Source organism: Choloepus didactylus, chromosome 6 (assembly GCF_015220235.1).
Source record: "Choloepus didactylus isolate mChoDid1 chromosome 6, mChoDid1.pri, whole genome shotgun sequence".
NCBI classification, from domain to species: Eukaryota; Metazoa; Chordata; class Mammalia; order Pilosa; family Megalonychidae; genus Choloepus; species Choloepus didactylus.
Window position 1 is genome coordinate 44,199,840 of NC_051312.1, and position 23,451 is coordinate 44,223,290.

At 40.7% G+C, this 23,451-nt stretch overlaps 1 protein-coding gene across 1 annotated transcript in view; it reads left to right on the forward strand.

The window, feature by feature from the left end:
* The window catches only part of PAMR1 (peptidase domain containing associated with muscle regeneration 1), an 81,977-nt gene that overhangs the window by 7,786 nt on the left and 50,740 nt on the right, over positions 1-23,451 (forward strand). The window contains exons 2-3 of the mRNA XM_037838847.1: positions 10,979-11,155; positions 16,612-16,740. Coding sequence (XP_037694775.1) covers positions 10,979-11,155; positions 16,612-16,740 — 306 coding nt within the window. The remainder of the gene's footprint in view (positions 1-10,978; positions 11,156-16,611; positions 16,741-23,451) is intronic.

A 23,451-nucleotide genomic window follows, 5' to 3' on the forward strand; every position in this document is an offset into this window, starting at 1 on the left:
GTATTTAGCTTCATGTTTTCCACTTCTGGTTTAGCCCAGTTACTGTGTCTCCGATTTGCACAATCCCAAGATGGTCTGGACTCTTTGTGTGGGTCCTGCATTCCCGTAGAGATAGCATGTGAGTTTGAGTTGTTCATCAACTCCTTGTTTGCTGTTTCTGGGGCCTGCTTTTCTCCTGCCTCTGCTAAATATTGTTCTTGTTGTCATGCAGCATGGTTTATCCCTTGGTGCTAGCATTGTCTGCCTTTTCTCTCTGCCCAGAGTTGCTTCAGATTGGATGACTACCGTGGCAAGGGGTGAGGAATAAAACCAACTGTTCCTTTAAATTAGGGCATCCTTCCTAAGTGGTCTTCAGTAACCCATGACCTTTTTAGCAAAGATTCAGCCCCACTCACCGTATTTATGATATAGATGTCTTTGATATAGATTCATCTTTCATATAGATGTCTTGGTATGGATGTGTTTAAGTTTGCGTATGAATGAACACAGAAGAAAAAAGCATAGATGTGGATGGGTATATGTGTATTATTTGTGTGTATATAAATAGGAATGTGTATGTGGTTGTGGTGTAGAATATTGCCGTTTAGAAAATGGCCCAGGTTTTGGATCCTGGCTCTATTATTTATGGTTGGTTTTCTTGGGCAAGTTAACCTGTAAAATGGAGCCATGTCACCTTTCCTTTGGTAGACTGAAGATGTTTAGTCTCCATATCATAGGTTTATTGGGAGTATTGAATGAGAGAAGCCATTTTAAATGCTTAGTATGGTGCCTGGCAAAAAGGAAGTACTCAAATCTTTTCCTTTCCTGCTTCCTTACATTTCCCCCATTACCAAAAGCTTCACAAGGAATTGAGAAGGAGTAATACTGGATGTTTTCATAAATAGGAGGCTGGAAGTTACATGGTCCTCTTGAGTTCCACTTCAGCTCAGTTCACAGTCCCATCTTATTCTGGGACCGTGTCAGAAAAAAATCCCTAACGCATCACCAAACATGAGTCTCTTGAGACTTGCTTTCTCCCCTTAGTTTTATCATGCACCCATCCTCCAGCTTTAGGGCAAATGCCTTCCACCTGCTGTACTTTAGTATCTCCATGTTTGAAGTAGGGCTGGTGGCAGGTGCTTGCAGGGCTGGGGAGACACTGCCTTGCAGAGTAGGTGGCCCTGGGTCAGTGACTTTGCCTCCCAATCACCGAGGCCCCCTTAAAAGTCTATAGTCTGAAGCTGAGCTCATGACCACATTGTGACTCAAGGGTGGAGCCAGCCATGAATCCTCAGGCAAAAAGAAGTTCCCCTTCATCTTGTCCTAGCTTGCAGAGCTGGGGAAGGTAACTATAATGAGGGCTAGCCTGCCCAAAGCTGCTGCCAGCTCAGAGCTTAGGGAACCATTGGACATACCATTACAAATGTGTCACCCTCGCGCAACGTCCCTCCACTCCTGACGCCTCTTGCTGAGCAACTGCCTTTGATAGAAGGAAAACCCAACTTCCTTCAGTGAACCTGGTTGTGAAGACAGTAGCACTAATTTTGGAGGCTTTTGGCAGAGAGGTGGGCGGTGGCACACCAAAACCCACTGTGGTCCTGATGAGCTCTGATTCAGAAAGAATGTTTTGAAGTGTGGAAGATGTTAGAGCAGAAGATGGGATGGTTTGCAGAATTACTGGGTCTGGGGGAATCTAGATTGGATTTTAAGGATGTGGCTTAAATTTCATTGTTTTCCATGTAGCCATTCTAATGCTTTAATTCATAATATTTGCTGAGTACTATTGCCAAGTACTTTTAGATGCATTATTTTATTGAATTATTTTTTTCAGTAACCAATGCTAATAAAAATTAAGATCCATTTAGCTCATCTTTTCAAAGTTTGAAATAACCCAGGAGCAGCTGTCCTTTAAGGATTTCTAGCATCACAGTTGTCGAGGATAATCCTAGATGCTAGAGTTTGGGTTCTGTTCCATTTGGCTAAGGATATGGAATTTCTATTTCTAAAGAGAAGCAGCAGGAGGTGAGGTATGTCCTATTTAATGTGTCTGAGGAGGGGTATTAGAGAAGAGAGACTAGGAAATGTAGAAGCAACGGGGAGGAAACCAAATTGCTTGAAAATGCCATGTGCGTACAGGCCTCTGGAGGAGACATTGCTCCCTCCCCTTGTTTTCTTAGCCATCTGCGTCATAGCCAAAGATGTGATGGTCTTTTATTCTGCAGAGAATAATGGTAATCTCCAATAAATTTGCAGATTTTTTTCTTCCAAAGCCCTTTATGCCCGTTGCCTTCTTCAGCTGCAGTGACATCAACAATCCCATCCCTCTACCTCTGTCATCTCGAGGCTTAGAGAAAATCCATGGCAAAGTGCCTGGACTGTGGTTGTCCAGCAGCATAAAAAGGGGACAGATTTTGTGGGCCTGGACCCAGTGTATGTTCAGAACATTGGAGTCCCTTTCAAGACCAGTAGGAAGTCAAGGTTATTATCCTTGATCTTTAGACACGTGGAAGGGAGAACCAACACAAATTTCGGCTTTACACAGGATAGAGGGAGGGTGACTTTTGGGGGAACACATTCCCCTAGAAAGAGTGAGACTAGCATAATATAAGGCTGAGATTCTCAAAGATGCATGCTTGTTCAAAAAGCAGAGACTTGAACCCCATCCCCAGACATTCTGAGGGGATTGTTCTGGTGGGGTCCAGAAATCAGGCTTTTTAGCGAGCATTCCAGGAGGTTTCAATGAATATGGTCTGGGGAGTGTGTAGTAGATAGAACATGGGCTTTTGATACACTAGACTGGGTCCCAGCTCTGCTACTTACTGTGTAACCTTAATCAAGGCATTTAACATTTCGGAGCCTCAGTTACCTCATGTATAAAATATGTGATCATAATGGCACTGTGAGGACTAAATGAAATAACACATGAAAAGCACTTAGCATACCTGGCTCATGGCAAGCTCTCAATATATGCTTAGTACATTTTTTCTTGTTGTTGCCTTTCAGAATTGTGGATGACACATCTGAGGGCCAGACCTCGCCTGTTGGTTAAGTGATCTGACTCTGGAATCAGTGAACCCAGGCTTGAATTCTGTCTCTCTGTGATCTTGGGCATAGCATTTAACCTCTTTGCACCTCAGTGTCCTTGTCTGTAAAATGGGTGTATTAATTGTGCCTGTATTATGGGATTCTTGTGAGGATTAAATTAGTTAATAGAGTTGAAGAACCCAGAACAATGTCTGGCACATAGAAAGTGCTGCAAAAGTGTTTGCTATTATTGTTATGTGATATATATTATTAATCAAACTTTTGCAGTTATTTCAGGGTATAGCAATGTCTTCCCTCAACTGTCCTTTTGGGTCAATATTAGAAGCAGAGCCCTAGATGTACTATTGATATGACTCAGAGCGTGTTCGCCAGTTTACTTTCATTAGCTCTTTTATTGCTCATCTCAATCATGAAGAAATACTGTTATTCTCCACATGTCACAGATGAGAAAACTGGCCCCTGGAGAAATTAAATACTCACTCAAGGCCACCTCGTAACTGATGGAGCCAGGATTCAAATTTGAGTACTCTGATTCTCAAGTCTGTAGACATCACCAACACTGCACTCCTTTTCTTAATGTGCAAAGATGGAGGTATCCTCAAGAGTCAGAGTCATGTGTTGGAAAGAACAAAGAGCTAGGATCAGATCTTCTTTCACCTGAAAGCTGAGTGACCTGGGGAAATTTATTACCTTCTCTGTTCCTCAGTTTCTTCATATGTTAAATGAAGAAAATAATACCTACTTTGAAGGGTGGTTATGAGAATTAAATGAGCTGGGCTTGTGCTAAGGGCTCAACTATGTTCTTAGTGGGTACAGGAACCCATGCAGTGGAGAATGAATGAGAAGTCACCGTGTGGGCAGTGTGCTTCATAAAGAATGAGCAGAGAAAGAAAGTGACAGATTGATTTTTGTTACCTTACTGCCCTCTCCCCAAATGTACATGATCCTAAAAGCCAAATTACCAGAAAAGTCATTAAGTTTTCTTACTCTTGACACCCAAAGGGGCTGATGAAGTCCTTGACACCCTAGCTATCATCCTCTCATTAACAAGAGGAGCTGCGAGAAGGGCCAGAGGTTGCTGAGATTAGGGGCCCAGCCTGGCTGTGACTGAGGGTCGCTTGGTGTCAGGAGGGCTCTCAGGACACGAGGTGGAGTCACCAAGGACCCCAGTGAGCGTTCCATCACCCCGAGTCACTCTCTCGTCCTTCCTGCCTGGGCTTTGCCTGTCTGTCATCAGCCCCATGGAGCCGGCAGTCAGACCTTCCAGCTGTCGGAGTGTGCGTGCTGGTTAGACATTACTATGGGGAGTTCAGACGGCACAGAGGAGGAGGGGTGGGGGTGGGAAGTGGGTGGAGATGAGTGGAGGAGTCCAAGCTCCCTAATTGTACATCTCTCTGATTCATGTCTGTTTTCCTCCCTCTGGTCTCAGAAGGTTTATAAAATGGCAAGACTGTGAAAACAAAACAGAACAACAAAAACTCAGTAGAAATTTTAATTAGATGTGGTTAGATGGGAAAGCTATTAGATTTCTGGTGGCCACAAGGGCAGGTTCTAACGTCAGGGAGGAGTGGGCACATAATAAAATGGGCCTTTCTTTGCCGTCTTCTGGGGTGATCTCAGCCTGGGTCTTCAGTCTGGCAACTGATGATTCAATCAGGTACAGAACAGACTGACCTTTGTTTTCACCGCATAGCCTCAGAGTCCTTTCAGGTTGGACTTAACAGCCATCATGTCAGCCTGTTGCCTGAAAATACAGTGTTGGAAACAGCGTTTTTGGAGACGATGCTAAGGAGAGACAGTGGTCTCTCCTGCCATTCTGCATAGTTAAGCCCCTGTTGTGTCAGGGATTAAGTCTTTCTCTGTCTTGACAGTAGTAGGAGTAGATCAGTACTGGATGGCCTTAAAGCAAACTGTCAGGCTGCTGAGGGGCTATACAAAATGATGATGAGGAGGATGATGACCACGATGACCACGATGACAACAGCCAACTTACTTTCATTTGCTCATTCAGTCATTCATTCGTTTGTTCAACAAATGTATGAAAGCCTCCCTTGTGCCGGCTGGTCTGCATGTTGTAATTGCCTTGGTATTCCCACTGATACAACAGGACTGGGAGATTAAATGCCTTTTCCATGGTGAATTCTGGAAGAACCAGGGCTGGACCCACATAACTGGACTCCCCACTCTGGAGAGAGTACACTAGGATGGCTGTCCTTCAACACGGCAGTGAGAGAAGGGCTTGGGCAAAACTTACGATGCCAAAGTCCTCTATGCCTTTTTTTTTAATTAGAAGTTGTAGGTTTACAGAAAAATCATGCATAAAATTCCCATATACCACCCTATTTCATACCTTCTATTAACATGGTACATTTGTTGCAATTTGTGAAGGAACATTATAATAATTGTGCTAATAACTATAGTCCATTATTTACGATAGGATTCACCGTTTGTGTTCTACAGTCCTTTGTTTTTTGTTTTTAGTAACATGTATACAACCTAAAATTTCCCCTTTTAACCACATTCAGAGATTTAGTTCTGTTGACTACATTCACATTGCTGTGCTACCATCACTACCATCCATTGCCAAAACTTTTCATCAAGTCGAATAGAAACTGTAAAATTTAAACATTAACTCCTGATTCCCTACCCCAGCGCCGGCCCCTGGTAACTTATATTCTAGTTTCTGACTATGAATTAGCTTATTCTGATTATTTCATATTGATGAGATCATACAATTTTTGTCCTTGTGCCTGGCTTATTTCCTTCAACATGATGCCTTTAAAGTTCATCTGTGCTGTGTTTGTGACTTCCGTGGTATTTGCTCACCCTGATTAAAACAGCTGAAACTTGAAAGGCAGCCTACCTCCACATAGAGGTGAGCTAAATGTATACCAACACATCAGGCAAAGTTACGTTGAAAAATAATTCTGAGCAGGTAACCAAGGACCCATATTTCTATGCTGTAGAACAGTAATCAGCAAACTATCTATAAAAGGTCAAATAGTAAATATTTTAGTCCTTGAGGGCTGTGTGTGTCTGTTGTGACTACTCGACTCTGCCATTGTAGCATGAAAACAGCCATAAGCAGTATGTAAACAAATTAGTGTGGATGTATTAAATAAAGTTTTATTTATAAAAAAAAACAGCTGGAGAGCACCTCAACCCGAAGTATAATTATGTAGTAATTTAAAATCACAATTGAAGACTATTTTGTCAAAGTAAAATACCCATGATTTAAGTAAAGAAATAAAGCAGTTTCTATTACAAAACATGTTAATAACTTTGAAAGGTAAGAAAACTCTTTGGGTACATACACATATCAACACCTACATATAGATGTATTTGTACATTGTAAGAAGACGCCTTGAAGGATATACATCAAAATGTTGAGATTATTTTAAAATGCTTTTTTATTTCATTATTTAGGATTTTCTGTATCTTTTAAAGCTTTTGCATGGAGTTTTTTAAAATGAAAAAGTGTACTGTTTTATAAAGAAAAATAAATAATATTTTACTCAATGAAAGAATTGATGAATGAACATATGTGGCATCCAGAATTTTGAGCACTTGATCTCTCAGTGCCTCATCTTATCCCAGAGTGATGCCCTCTGGGTTCTTTGTGCTTTATTTCCTCACTTTATTTCCTGGAAAGCACTGACAGGATAAAACTGATTTGCAGCTTCTGTAAGACTGTATTTAAACATGGAAGGCAAAATAGTTTCCTTGACACAAACTCAGCAAAGCTGGAAATTATCCTGACCTGTTTCCCTCGCAAGCAACAGGCTTATTTACTTCCTGCCTAGCTGTAGAATTCTCTGGGCCTCTGTTTTCCCCAGAATTAATTCCCTAAAAAAGCTTTTTTTGTCATTTCTCTTTGTGTCAATATATAAAATCAACTCTTCCCTCTTGAGCCTTTTTCCTCACTGGTGAAGTTAAAGGGCTGCACTAGATGACTAACTTAAAAGAAAATGTATTACCCACCTCACTGGGTCATTTTGAAATTAAAATACATGACGAATATAAAAGCACTTTAGCTAAAATAATGTTGAGGAGCTTTAGTATACATATATGAAAACATTCTGAAACTTCTATTGCTATTGCTATTTCTCTAAATCCTAGTTTCTGGAAATGGCCCTTAGAGCCATATTGAAATTCCCTGAAATTTGTAAAGCTGAAGCCAAATGACCATGTGACTTTTCCCTAAATGTAAATCTAATAAATGGAGGGAAAAAAATCCAAGAGCTTGCTCTTGCCTTCCTAATGTGTTTTTAATCTCCTCAGTGGATGAACCTTAAATATTTCTCATAGGATGTTTTGTTTATGTGTTTATTGATTACACGTGTATTTTGGTGGCACTTTCCTGTCTCTGCTCCTGCTGGGAGGGAAATAGGGGTGGTGGGCTTGCCAGGCCAAGGGGAACCATTAAAATCATCAAATCCATTACCTCCACCCATCACTTCCATTTTCCTGGTCTCATCTTTGCAATTCTGTGATTTTAATTAACCCCTCCTAACACTGTGAGACCTAAATTTTCCTTATCTCAGTTGGTGATGCTATATTTGTGCATCCTTTGATCAATGTCTACTCTTCTGTTAAACTGCGGGCTTCGTGAGGGCAGGGATGGTGTTCATTTTTCTCTCCATTGTGTACCAGCACTCAGTCTCCTAACTGGAACATAGTTGATACTCAACTTCAGTATTTTCATTCTGTAAATGAAGGAAAGAACTCATCGATTCGCCCACTCTCTTGGCACTATGCTCCATGGGGAAACCGAGGTATTGGAGTGGTTAAGTATTTGCTATGAGTGATTGTTTCTTTCAAGAAGACACAGAGTCCTTGAAAAGTAGCTATTTGTCCCGATGGGAAGAATGTAGATGGACTTCCTCTGAGATCATTCCCTGGCTGAGATGACATGAACCCACTGCCCAACCTTACCTATAAAGTTAACATCGTGGTGATGGAGGGCAGAGGTGGACTTGCTCACTGAGGCAAAGAGAAATGCCAAAGAAGCTTTTTCAGGGAATTAATTCCTGTGTAAAAGGGATGTCCACAGAATTCCAGGGCTGGGCAGAAGTGGACAAACTTGCTGCCTAGGAGGAAAGAAGCCTTGCCAGCTACTGGCATCCAGGAAATCTTACTTGGCCTTTAAGTACAAAGTCTTATAAAATTTGCAAATGAGTTTCATCTTGTCGGTGCCCCCCAGAGTTAACAGTATTTATAAATTCTTATAAAACCTAGAAGGATGTAGTATTTGCCCCAGAGTGATAGAGGGAGGGTGTGAGACAAGTATTCCATGTCGCACAGGCATATTTGCTGTCGAGAGAGTGGGAGAGAACTTGAGGGTGGATGAAGTGGGGGCTGGAGTTGAGGGAGATGGACCCACGGCAGGAAACCTAGACGGACAGTCCCAGGCATTCCATCAAGAGGGGGAATGGTCCCAGCTCCAACCTCAATAAGTTGTGGGGTGAAGCAGACCCACTGGGTTGAAACATTTGACTGCTGAAAAGAAGGTAGCTCTAGAGCAAAGGCTGGATTCACTGAACAAGTATTCATTGGACCCTTCTTGTTTGCCAGGCCCTCTCCTAGGGGATGTGAGCAAGTCAGATGTAGTTTCTACTAGCTTGGTCATTTGAGGGTTACAGGCAATAAGCACGCAAGATGGTTCTGAATTGTAAGAAGGGCTATGGAAGGAAATAAAGGAGATGCTATGATAGAGATGATTGCTGGTGGGGTGGGTGGAGGTAGGTACTACAGATGAGAAGGCCAGTGGGGGCCTCTCTGAAGAGATATCATTGACTCTAAGTCCTAAAGACTGAGACAGAAGCAGTGGGAAAAGCAAATGTGAAGGCCCTGACGTAGACTTGGTGGTTTTGAGGCACCCACAGAAGTTGGGAAACTGTGGCCAAGGAAAGATTGGAGGGGTAGGCAGGGAGCAGGCCCTCAAAGACCTTGTGAGAAAAGGCAGAACATTTGGGTTTTATTCTCAGTGCAGTGGGAAGCAATTGGAACATTTTAAGTAAGAAACTGATGTGATCTGATTGACTATTTTTTTTTTTTTTTAAAGATCCTTGAGGAATGTGGATGTTCTATACAGTTTTTTTTCTTTTTTTAAGCTATTTGTTATTGAATACTTATTATATAGCAGGCACAGTATTAAGTTCTCTATGCACATTATCATAGATAGTCTTCTAGTCCTTTCAACAGGCCTCTGAATTAAGTAAAATGTCCTCATTTTACCAAATAGTAAACTGAGGCTGGGAGAGAGTAAGTAGTTTAGTTCAGGTTATCCAGCCATTAAATAGTAGTAGAGGGATTCGAAACATAAGTTTGACTTCAATGCTTGAGCCTTTTACCATTTTGTTTTCACTTGCTTGTAGCTATTAAACTCTCATCTAGATTTTAGATGCTGTTCATTTCATCCAGTCAGCATTAAGAAATGCTGGGAAGCTCAGCTAAGTAGTGTTAGTCCTTAAAGGCATCACAGAGTAGTGGGGAAAACAAAACCTCAGAAGTGACAATACCATGTGCTCTCTACTTCCAAACACTGGTGTGAGAATCTTTGCTGGTCCACAGATGTTTGTGGAAAACTGAGGAAAATAAAGGTAAATTTTTTATAAAACTAAATGTATTCAATTTTGGGACTACCCCTTGTTATGCAAATAGTTGCTTTCTATGATTCTAGAATGTTCTAATGACCTTAGGCTGAGAGAAGATGGTGAAAGCTTCTTTATATGGCTCCACTTGGCCAATTAAGAGTGATCAGACCTATGTCAGGTCTCCAAATTTGGGGGAAGAAACTAAACTATGAGGTTTAAGACTTTAGAAGCCATCACAGTTGCTAGAATGGGTTTTTGTGGGTCAACAAAGCATTTTATGGATCCTTGCTTGGGATTTCCAGCAAAGGCTTTACTTCGACCTTGTCTAGATTCACTTTCTTCCTCAAATATCTCATCCATTTTGGCTTCAATCATCACTTTTGTGCAGAATTTTTAGAAGTGGAGGGTGGGGAAAAAAGAAGAGCAAATTAAGGCCAGGAGATCTGTTTCTTAGCCTGGGTTCCTCTTGGCAGGCCTGGAGTGATTCCTCTTATGGATTTTTCCAGATGGCTTTTCTTTTTCATTTACTTATGGTATGTTTAAAAAAGAAAAGAAAAAGGAGAAAAAAAAATCCTACCCAGAAAGGAATACTTTTTTTCTCATGGGAAAGAACTCTCAGTTATATTTGGGGACTGAATGAGGTTCTGCTAATGAGTTCACCCTTGTAAAACATTGAAATTCTCCCAAACATACTAATTAAGGTACTTTTTGTCTTTTCTGTTGGTTTTAGTTCTGAAGGTACCATGAAAAAGTCATGCTGTGAAATTGAGGAGCCAGGTTGGGAGGAAATGATTTAGCCTCTGCTTGGCAGTCAGCCTTGCACTTGAAAGGCCTAGTCCAGAGAATGGCCTCCAAACTTTTTGATGGCCCACCTTCCTGGGCTGGGATGTACGGTTGTGCAGTTGAATGGCTCCCCCTGGAGTTGTGCTGTGCACAAACTATGTAGCCATAAGCAGTAGCTTGATGCACCCTGACAAAAATAGAAATGAGCATGGATCCTCAAGAGAGATATACTTGTTTATAAATTGCATATATATTCTGTCAGTCCACTTAGTATATATTGGTAGAGCATGATTTCTTTCCTTTTTTTTTTTAAGTTTAAAAAATAAAAATGAATAGCAGTCCTAATACATTTCATCTGTGTCCCCGAGGATGGTTTTGGACACCCTTGAGGGTAGGCCACCCCACTTTTGAGACTCTGGTCTAGGAAGAATTCACACGGTCTTGTCTGTCTTTCCGGCAGGGCAACACATCTACCTGTAGGGCAAAGTTGCTTCTTAGCAGCATAGTAACTGCGACCTGCGGGCCTTACCCCTTCCTGCCAGGACCGAGTCCTCACCTGCTGGGTTTCCTTTCAGAGTACACGGTGATTAATGAAGCCTGCCCGGGAGCGGAATGGAATATCATGTGTCGGGAGTGTTGTGAGTACGACCAGATTGAGTGCGTCTGCCCCGGGAGGAAGGAGGTCGTGGGCTATACCATCCCTTGCTGCAGAAACGAGGAGAATGAGTGTGACTCCTGCCTGATCCACCCAGGTGAGTGTGAAATGGGAGGCCTCAGGTTGCCTTCCTGTTGTCTCAGGTAATGACTGGGAACACAGGCTGACTTCAGGTGGTTGAACACCTGCATTCAGGCAGCCGTAGGGGGCTGTGGTGCTGTGATTTTAAAAAGTGACACAATTCAATCCATTCTTACTACAAGCAAAGGAATTAGAGGAGTTAGTACTCTTCAGTGTGAAACTTTTAAAGCTGTGAACTCATCCACTCATTCATTCATTTAGCAAATAGACTGAGCAGCTGCTATGTACCAGCTGGAAATACAATGATTAAAAATGACACATTCCCAGCATCCCCAGTGCTTACAGCCTGGCAGGGAGATGGAGAAGTAAACAGGCAGCCACAGTACAGCTTGGTAACTACTATGATAGAGAGGCACAGGGTACCATGGGAGCATGGAAGGGGGTGGATGGGTGGAGGGGAGGTTGGCAGAGACCTATTAGAGGAGGTGATGTGTGTGCTGAAGACAGAGGCAGCAAACTGAAAGGGACAAAGGGGATCTAGTAGAGAGGTCAAGCCACAGGAGAAAGTATGTGTCAAAGTCCAGTGGCGAGAGAAAGCGTTGGGTTTAGGGAATTGCAAATATGTAAGTCTGGCTGGAGAATTGTGTGTGTGTGTGTATGTGTGTGTGTGTGTGTGAGAGAGAGAGAGAGAGAGAGAGAGAGAGAGAGAGAGAGAGAGGGTAAAAAGAGAGCACATGTCAAGAAGACAACAATGGTCAGATCCTGAAAGGCTTTGTAAGCCAGGTTACAACTTTAGGCCATATCCTGAAGATATTTTAATAAAATTGAATATCTTTGAGTAAAGGGGTGGACACAGATTTTCTCTTTAACTGCATTGTGAACAAAGGGTTGGAGGAGGGGCAAGACTGGAGGTAGTAGCCTGTGGATGGAGAGAGGTTGAGGGATCTGAACATTATTAAAGAGAAGAGAATGGATAACACTTGGGACTGGGTTGGATGTGGAAGGAGAAGGAAAGGAAAAGCAAGAGGCAATAATGATGCTGTGGTTCTGATTTGGACATCTGGGTAATATGAATGTGTCTTTAAATGAGATGGGACCTTCCCAGTCCATCTTGCCCCTTCCTTTTCCTTTGAATGGGTCTAAACCCTCCTTCTTCCATACCACCCCCTTTCCCTCCCTGCCCAGCCCCTGCCATAGGGGTTGTCCTTTTTAATGGTTGCAGATATGATAGTAAGTGTGTTTGGGTGGAGGCCATTGTGGACACAGCCTCACCTTGAAGAGGTTTTGATTGTGATTAGCAACTGGAACATTTTCTTGGTTCATTCACGTTTGCTTCATTGCACCTCTGATTTTGCCTAGGGGAGTCTTACGTTTTCCCTCCTAGGTTAAGCCAAAATGAGGACAGAGCTTTTCAAATACACTTTTCTTAGGCCAAAGACTGAAAGGTATCAAAAGTGTGATTTAGGAATTTCTCTCATTTGTGCATTTCCTCCTCTTTTAAAAACACAGAGGTGATGGACATTACTACCAGGAACCTTCTTTTTTCATGGAAAAGAACCTATAGAAGAGGAAAGAAAATGGGCCTTAAATATCCAAGTGACACTTTTAAACCGTCTTCCTTCTTGGAAGAAAGTAATGCTAAGCATTAAAACAGGAGTGACTTCAGTACAACCTTGCACATTTGATTTCAGAAAAGAAACCCACTGGCCAAATTTTCTGATGGGTGAAGAATGGTTTGGAGGGAAGCAGTTGAGTAATTCCCCCAAATTTTCCCAGGAAATTTTGAGAGCTAAGCCAGGGACTACTGACTGGAGGTCCTTGGAAGTATGGAAGTTTTGAGTGATTTTCAGTATTTTCAAAAGTCTAGTGGTTACTGTTGGGGTGACGGTGGGGCTTCAGTTTTATTAGATGGCATGGGGACCGTCTGAAAGGCAAGGAAATTTCATAGGGGGTGCTAAGCGCTTTCTGTTGTATCACGTAGGAGGCACACAGTGTCTGCGATCCCACCTTGCGTGATGCCAAGAAGGATCATCGGATCTAAGTAATGAAGAATTGTCCCACATCAATCATTTGATTACCCTAAAAGGAAAGGCAGGATAAAGGTTTTTTTGTTTGTTTTTTGTTTCTGCAAATTTTCAGAGTAGTGAATTGGTGCCAGTGGTGACCAAAGAAGTTTCTATGTGTGTGTCATTATGGACTCATGAATTTTAATTTGTATATGTGGTTTAATCCACTGCAGTCATTATTCATTTTAATGCATACATCGTCCCATCTGAGGACAGTGGGAACCCCTTCATGTTAGCTTCTGTGTCCTTCTGACATGACCCCACTAGTCTTTGAAGGCTTTTCTCACATGACAAGACATTTCAGGCTCTTCTTGCACATTTCCTCCTCCAGATCTACAACCAGACATTTCTCCAAGGAATCTTGTTCTGAGACCACAGTCTGGGCACCAGAGATGTTCCTTGCTATTGGAATGTCATTGTTACCAGGAAAAGTATATTTTCTTAAAAAGAAAAAAGAAATAATTATTTCGTGCTGATATTCAAGCTCAAATATAATATCACAAGGTTGTTTACTTAACATCTTTGATCTTTTATATGCATCTCTTTTCTCTCATGCTAAAAAGATCCCATTTCCTGATCATATTAACCTAATCATTTATTTGTCTTATCCTATTATATTATATTACAATTGAGTGTAATTGTGCAAATAACAATAGCACTATTAGTACTAACAATAAAGCCCCCGAACGAAGTTAACATTTCTTTGTGGCTATTTTTGACTTTAAAATATATCCCATTAGGTATGTATGGTCAAAATAACATGGTTTTTTGTTTTTTTTTTATCCAGCTTTATTGAGATATATTCACATACCATACAATCAATTATTTACAGAAAATACCGTGTTTTAGAGTCACTTGATGTAATTCTTTTTTCTGTGATGTTTTGCCATCTACATGATGTACAGATAGGTTTATTGCTTCAGTTTCAAAATATAAGCAAATATGTGTATATAACCATATTTCTTCCCCCTTTTGCACGAAAGGCAGCATACCATAAACACTGTTAACCACTTCACTTTTTTCTCCTAACAATATGTGCTGGAGTTCACTGCATATCAATATGTGGCCATCTTCTTCATTTCTTTTCATTGTTGCATATTGCTCCACTGTGTGGGTATCATAGCTGATGAACATACGGGTTATTTACAGTCCCTTGCTACTATAAACAAGACTACAGTGAATAGACCTGGGTACATGTGATTTAAGATTTTTTGCAGTGTATCTTTGGGATAGATTCCTAGAAAAAGCATTGCTGAGTCAAAGGGAGGGGCACATGTAATTTTGCCAACCATTGCCAAATTCTCCTCCATACATTTTGCATTTACATCAGCAGTATATAAGAATACCTGTTTTCCCAAAGCCTTGCACAGGCAATATTTTGGACTTTTACCCATCTCATAGGTGAGAAGTGATATCTCAGTATAGTTTTAGTTTGCATTTCTATCATTTCTCTCATGATAGATGGTGATTTTCTCTCTGGTGATGGCAGTGGTTGCAGAAGGATCAAGGTCTGGGAGCACTGGTGGCAGGGATGTGAATGACAGTTTCCAGTACTGTCTGCTGCTTGGTGACGCATCCCTGGGACACTCACTGGACTGATTTTACCCTGTGGTTTCATGTGTTGTTCTAGGCTTTGTCGTTCTCTAGGCTTTGTAGGCTTTGGTTCTCCAGCCCTTCTGGCCATTTGGTGAACTAACTAGTGTCTTTTTTTATTTTTAGAGAAGATGTGGGTTTACAGAAGAATAATGCGAAAACAGAGAGTCCCCATTTACCACCCTATTATTAACACCTTGCATTTGTGTGGTACATTTGTTATAATTCATGGAAGGACATTTTAATGTCTTTTTAAGACAGCTTCGTTCATCTTAATCTTCAGGTTGTGTTTCATGGTTTGCAGCTAAGTACTTAGATGATGACTGTGCCAAAAAGAGAGTTAACAGGCCTTTAAAGGCAGGTCAGTAGTACACTCAACATGATTCTACGGACCATGTAAAACCAAATTTCAGCTGAAAGCAAAGAAATATGATATCAGTTCAAAGAAATGCTAATCAGCAGCATTTCAAGCAATTCAGAAGCCTGGATTAGAAGGCTGAACATTTACTCTATGCCAGACACTGTATTAGGAGCTGAGGATATAATGCCAAACAAGATCCAGTCCTTGCCTTTGGTCTGTTACAGGAAAACAAATAGGCAGTTAAAATTGAGCATGATATATGCAATGGTAGGAGATGGTAGGGATAAGCAAAGGGGGAAATATAGACAATCAGAATATTTGGGGGTTACTTACTATGTGGCCAGATGCTTTACATGTCTTAATTAAATTTTGAAACAATCCCATAAATGAGTACAATGTTTAATCCCAGTTTTACAGATGGGGACATGAAGGCACTGAGCACCTGAAAAGACCCACACCTGGGACACACACCTGGGCAATGGCAGAGCCAGGATTTGAGTCCAGGCAACCTGGTTCCAGAAGCTGGGCACTCAGATAGTCTGCCACCTCCTCTCTTTTGTAAGCTAGTTTTAGGATGTCAGGATGTATATTCTAGGCAGAGGATCATATTTTTCTTCCCATTATTATTTTATAATGAGAGAAATAATTAGTAACACCATTTGGTAGAATTTAGCTCTCCATTTTTAAAGGTGAGATTGACATATCTCTACCTTTCCCTCTACCCCCCACCCCCACTAGAGACCCTTGCCATTTATAATGACCTTTGCCTTGAAACTACCCGACCCTGCCTGGTACTTCCCGCTGGTCAGGGGCAGCCTACACCTTTAAGGGGAGCCTTTTGTTAGGCAGTGGGGTCGTTTCCACTGGCACGCTTTTGTGGCAGAAATACATGCCATAGAATAATAGTGAATGTCATGGGAAGATATTTACTATCTATTATTAAGTGGAAAAGTGAGCTACAAAAATAGAATATATAGTGTATAGTATAAGCTGAATTTGGAAAATATACATGTGTATATATGCAGAGAAAGAATGTTAGAGATAGTTTTCTGTGGGTGATGGGACTTAAGGTGTTTTTAAGTTTATTCTTTATGTTTGTCTGAATTTTGTAAATATTCCAAAATAAACAAGTATTACATTTATAAAGAGAAAAAAGATACACTATATTGACAGCTGCTGCCTTTTACTACAGGATATTTCATGTTACTTTAAAATATCAGCCTCTAGCTGAGAAGACGGTTCAGAACTTCTAACCTCTCCAGACTGGATTCTGTGAACCTAGCAGTTTCCTTGGGATGGGCATTTTTTCCTTTGGGTCTTTTTGCTTTTCTAGTACAGACGTCTTTGGTTGGGAAAGGGACCTGAGAAAGTACAGTTTTTCTCTTTATTGTGCAGCCCATCAGAACCCGGAAGCACATAGTCTAACACCCCGTCTTCCTGGAAATGTTTCAGGTTGTACCATCTTTGAAAACTGCAAGACCTGCCGAAACGGCTCATGGGGAGGTACCCTGGATGACTTTTATGTAAAGGGGATCTACTGTGCAGAATGCCGAGCTGGCTGGTACGGAGGAGATTGCATGCGTAAGTAAACCCAGAAGTGGCTACATCTCTAGTGCATGCTGTTTTGAAGTCCCAGCTTGCAAAGGATTAAAGTTTATCTCATTGGAATCTGAGATCTGGAAAGCTGTGGCCAAAGAGCTTTCTAAGTAAGACTACAAAAAATAAAGACATGTTTCCATCTGTTGGGTGTGGGTTGTGGACATCTGTTTGGAATTGTTGACCACAAGAGGATTTTTGTCTGCTCTGAAATTTCCCCTTTCCCCTAAATGAAACAAAGGCATTCTTTCACAAGATGCCTGTGTCCATTCCAGAAGCAGTTGTGGGGTAGCATTGGTCAGCAAACAGTGAATAAGGCTTCAAATAAATGTTAACTCTGTAGTGCATTTTAAATGTGAAATTCTGTTGGTAAATTGCTTCACTCCTGTGTTAAATTCCTGGAACCCACAGCAAATTACTAGCATGCCACTTGTCCCAGGAAAGGGATTCTTTCTGGGATCTACTTGACCTCAAAGAATTACTTATGCTTTATTGAAAGGTTCTTTTCTAAGATTCAATAATTCTTTGAAAGTAGAATGGAAATTTAACCTCTCACCCAGTTTAAGATTCCCTTAGAGGGTGAATATCCCTCTAAGAGTCTGGATCTCAGAAAGTCAATGTAGAAATTACTGTTATTTCATTAAGCCTATTTTATATTTGAATTAGAAGCATTCAGGGTGGTATTATAGTCAGCAATTTTACACTCATGAATGAGTTCCCTATTTGCAGAGATGAAGGGTGGAGTGGTATTAGTATTCTTTGCCTGATCCAATCTGTTCAAAATGCCAAGAGTTTCAAGAAGCTAGAGCAAAGGATGAGGTGTATGGTCTACAGCTAAGAAACAACTATACCGCAAGGAGAACGGGGTTGTTGGAGCTTCAGTGTGAAACTGGGAGTTAAATTTTCCAGATAATTTTAAAAGGTCTGGTCTTGGTTGACTTCGATGGCACTTGAGGTGGTTTCTAGAAAATTTAATTTAATACTTGGTAGATTATTTATCAGGTAGAGTAGCTTCAGGATTTAAATCCAGTCTTCCTTTGACAGCTGTTCTCTGGAGATAGTATAACATAAAAATCAAAATTACAAGCTGTGGAATGACACAGACCAGGGTTTAAAAAATAACTTTGCACATCCCTAACAATATGACTTTGACCAAGTCACTTGATCTTGCTAATCTCAATTTCCTCTTCTGTAAAAGGGAATAATACTACCTACCTCATAGGACTGTTCTATGAAATGAAATGAGATGGTAGATAGGAAGAGCCCAACTAATGCAGTAAGCAATAGTTATCATTATTACTCAATATTCTCTTTAATAGCTGAACTGATAGGTGATCCAGAAATAAAACTACTTCGATATTAGTTTAAGATAAACATAATTAGAGTTATAATCTGCAGCTTTAAATTTCTTATTGACCTTTGGAGAATAAAGATAACTCTGGGTTTTTCCAGTGCTTCTGATCATATTGAACATTGTTTGTTCTCTGTGTGAGTTAATGGGGAAGGGCTATGTGATGGGGTTGAAAAATGGGAAGGGCTCAGATCATGGATGGCCTTGTAGATAGATAAATTAGGGAAAGAGTTTTTAGATGCTATTCCAGGTGCAGTGGGAAGCCAAGGAAGAGTTGTGAACTAGTGTGTGAATGAAGTGCCCCGAGAACTTAGACAAAAGAACAATTAATCACAGGGAGTCAGAGATCAGGAAGGTTTTAGACAGGAGGTGGTGGCTGAGCTCTGCCTTTGCCCAGGCCTGGGCAAAACAGGAAGATGCTCCAGGCAGAGGGAATAGAGTGGTCAGGATGTGAAATGAAAGTGTATTCAGGAAGTAGGCGACCTCAGGTGTAGCTAGAGCGAAGTGATGGTGTTGGGAGGTTCCTTGGCTTTTCTGACACATGGCGGTGTCTTCTTTCTCTTCTGGGGTCTGTTGACTTCCAGCTTCTGGCCACTCCCCGTGGCTCCTCCTACTGTGCCTAATTTTCTTTGCCTATAAGTACTTCAGTCATATAAGATTAAGGCCCACCCTCTTTCAATTTGGGCACACCTTAACTGATAACATATTCCAAGGCCCTATTTCCTACTAAGTTCATACCCACAGGACTTTTTGTGGGAGGGGTAATGTGGGAGAGAAGCCTAAAGGAAGAAGCAACAGGATTCGATGAAACACTGAAGGGAGAATGGGGAAATCTTAAGAGTTTGAGTGTCAGATTCCTAGCTCAAGCAAATCCATAGAATTCGATGCTCTTAATCAGATTTCTTTCTGATTCTGTGCTGGTCCAGTCATGCTTGTTCAGTTATATTTGTTCTGAAAGGCTCATTCCATGCAGAGCTTATAATCTCTAGATAATCACAGCTGCAAGCCTTTATGGAACATTTGCTACAGGCAGAACACTGGAATGGTCACCAAGGAGCACAGTGAGTCCTCAAGGCGTTTACAGTCCATTTAGGGAAACAGGCCTTGACCATAAGAAAACACCTAAATGATGTCATTAGGATGTTTTTACCTACTCCTCACATTGGCATTAAAAAATGTGAAGTGAACTCATGAGGAAGCAGATCATTTCAGTATTTGTTGAATGCCTGCTCTGTGCTGGTTGCTTGTGTTAAGCTGGAGCTGACACTTGGTTGGCATGTTCATAGCTGGAAAACGGTGCTCGAGCCCCACATCAGTGCAAGCATTTTCCCAGTAGATGGCGCCCAAGTGATCCTTTCAGACTTTCTAGGAAGAGGGCTTCCTGCTCAGTATCATCTGTAGAACCCTGGCATTTTTTCCTGAGTGCCATATAGAGCAAATGGAAGCAAGGATGAGAGCTGTTTTATATTCCCGTTATATTCAGCACTGAATAGACTCAGTACCACCTTCATTTGCTCATGGTCCTTGACAATGTGATTATTTGTATTAACCTAACTCATGACATATATTATGTGATCAATTCATTTATAACCATTGGTTCGCGTGACATCAGCAAGATGGCGATGTAAGGTATACCTGGGAATGTTTCCCCTTAGAGACAGCTAAATAAAAGGGCAGATTTGATTTGCTTGGAACTGTGGAGGATGATAGAGACCTGAGAAAGACTCCATAAATGCTGAATCAAAGAAAAAAAAAAAACCCACACAAAAAGAGGTAGGAGAGCAGTGTGGACCTGCCAGTCTGGACCCCTGTGCACCACTCGTTCCCACATAGTTTAAGAGACACACAGTGGCAGTGCAATGGCCCAGGAACCTCCTGCTGTAGTCACCGACCACAGAGCCACCACAGAAGCAACTTAGAGCCCCATCACTTAGGTCCCAAGGTGGGGGGCCCTGGTGGGTGGCACGAGCAAGCACACAATGTGGTCCTCCAGAAATCAGGCTGACTTGCAGTGGAGCTGTTGGCAAGCTGTGCACACACCCAGCCTGGTTCCTAATTGCTGGTGCACTTAAATAAAATTATCAGGTGTTTTGAATACTGACCCCATCCACCTTCTTGGGTTAGGATCCCCTAACATGGGATTTACCAGGGGTAGAAAGGCTGCATGAAAAGAGGAAACTGAACTGCTGTAAGGCAGAGCAGACCCAGGGCTAAAAACTGGAGTGAAAAGTTATCCAAGAGCACAGGAGATGATTTGAGCAAATCATAGCCACTAGGGAGGAAAATGTATATACAAACAAAGAGACATGAAACATATGACAACATGGATGAAACTTGAGGACATAATGCTGAGTGAAATAAGCCAGACACAAAAAGAGAGATATTGTATGTTACCACTAATGTGGACTGTGAAAAATGTAAAAGAATGTTTTATATTGTAGACTGTAGGGGACCTAGAGGTAGACAGCAACTAGTGAAGGGGGAATGATAATCTAATAAGAATAGTTAAGATATGGAGAGTAATCTTAATGATATGGGAATGCTCAGGAATGACTATGGTGTGTTAATTTTCTTGGGGTATTGTAGGAACATGTTGGAAGCAATGTAGTTATTTTAGGTTATTTGTTTTTCTTATTCCTTTGTTTTGTTTTGTTTGCATTTTTAAAATTTTTTTTATAAAGTATTAAAAACAAAACAAAACAAAACAAAAAAACCAAGGGAATACCCCAGTTCTTCTGGAAGAGGAGCAGAGGAAAGGAAATCCTCTCCTGGAGGGAAATACTTAACACATAATAAGGAAACCTTAACAGTTATTATGCATTCCCAGAGGCAGGTGCAGAAAGACCTAAGAAAATCCAAACTGTTAAACACATATTGCTCTAAAAGTTCAGTATAAACTGGACCAAGCATTGAAGAAGGGTCTTAACACACAGCCAATTAGCACTAAAACTTTCCTCCATGAGGGAGAAACTGACTTCCAGAGTTAGCACATCAAAACAATCAAATGCCCAGACATCAACCATAAGCCATACAAAGAAACAGAGATGGCTAGGTTAAGGGAACAAATTAAAATTTCAAAGAAAACATAGTGGAGCAACTAATCAAAGATGATCAGTCAAATCTCCTAAATCAATTCAAGGAGCCAAAGGAAAATATGGATAGAAATAAACTAAATTTGGATATATAACTAAAGGATGTAAGGAACACAATATGCTAACAGAAAGAAGAATTAGAAAGTTTAAAAAGAAACGGAGGAGCATAACATAACTTATGGGATTGAAAAACACAAACAATGGAGGTTAAAAATACACTAGAGGCATTCAGCAGCAGATTTGAACAGGCAGAAGAAAGAATCAGAGAAACAGAAGACAGGACAATTTAAAGTCATGCAGTCAGTAGAGCAGATAGAGAAAAGAATGAAAAAAAGTGAGCAGTGCCTAAGGGACCTGTGGGACAAGAGAAAGCATACCAACATATGCATTATGGGAATCCGAGAAGGAAAGGAGAATATTGGAGGAAATAATGGCTGAACATTTCCTAAGTCTTACAAGAGACGTAATTATACATGTCCAAGAGGCACAACAAACTCCAAACAGGATAAAACCTAATAGACTCTCTCTGAGACACATGCTAAGAATTCTGAAGGCAGCAAGAAAAAACAATTGCTCACATACAAGGGATCCTCAGTAAGACTGAGTGCTGATTTCCCATCAGAATCATGGAAGCAATGGTATAACATATTAAGGTACCTGGAGAGAAAAACTGGAGAGAAAAACTGCCAGCCCAGATTCTTTATCTGGCAAAACTGTCCTTCAACAATGAGGGAGAGTTAAGACATTCATAGATAAAAACTGTGAAAGTACATTATCAAAAGACCTACCCTACAAGAAATGATAAAGGGAGTTCTTCAAGTGGAAGGAACGGACAGGAGGCAGTAGCTTGGAGTAGTATTAAGAAGTGAAGTTCTTCAATAATGGTTATCACATGAGTAAATGCAAAACCTGATAGTATGGTATCCTCAGTATGTAACTCTACTATTATTTCCTATGAGATTTAGCATATGATTGAATAAGAAATAATCATATTTCCATTTTATGGACACACAAAATACAAAGAAGCAATGTGTGACAAAAACAAGAGGGTAAATGGATGGGTATAGGAGCCGAGACGATGTATGCTATTGAAGCTAAGTTGGTATCTTTTCAAACTAGTAGCTAACGGACTTAGATTGTTTAATACAGTCCCCAGGGTAACCACAAAGGAAGTGTTTAAAATACATACAGACATGGAAATTAGAAAAGAATCAATCAGTTACATCACAAAAACACTCGATTATGCACAAAAGGAGGCTGCAATAAAAGAGAAGACAGACAAAAAAAGATATGACATGTAAGAAACAAAGAACAAAATGGCTGAAGTATGTCCTGCCTTATCAGTAATTACACTGACTGTAACTGGATTAAACTCCAAAATCAAAAGACACTGATTGGCCAAATGGATAAAATGCATGATCCTATTGTCTGTTGTTTATAAGAGACTCATTTTAGAAACAAAGATGCAAATAGGTTGAAAGTGAAAGGATGGGAAAAAATTCCATGCAAATAGTAACCAATAGAGAGCTGGGGTAGCTGTACTAATATTGGACAAAGAGACCTTAAGCCAAAGAGTGCTACAAGGGACATTATATAATTAATATTGTATATTAATAAAGGGGTCAATCCACCAAGAAGAAATAACAATAATAAACATTTATATACCTAACCACAGTGCCCCAAAATATATGAAGCAAACACTGACAAAACTGAAGGGAGAAATAGACACCTCTACAATAACACCACTTTCATCAAGGGACAGAACATCTGTCAGTAAGGAAATAGAGAACTTGAACAGTATGCTAAATGAACTAGAATAACAGTTACATTCTGAACACTGTAGGCTCAAACAGCAGAATACACATTCTCCTCAAGTATACAGGGATCATTCTCCAGGGCAGACCACATGTTGGCTCACCTAACAAGTCTCAATGCATTTAAAAATACTGAAATTATATAAAACATCTTCTTTGACCACAATGGAATAAAGCTAGAAATCAATAACAGAAGGAGAAATGGAAAATCCACAAAGATATTAAAGTTAAATGGCATAGCCATAAATAATTAATAGGTCAAAGAAGAAATCACAAGGGAAATCAGGAAATATCTTGAGATGAATGAAAATGAAAACACAATGTAGCAAAACATATGGGGCACAGTGAAGGCAGTGCTCAGGGGGAAATGTATAGCTCTAAATGCTTACGTTAAAAAAGAAGAAAGAGCTCAAATCATAGATTTAACCTCACACCTGGT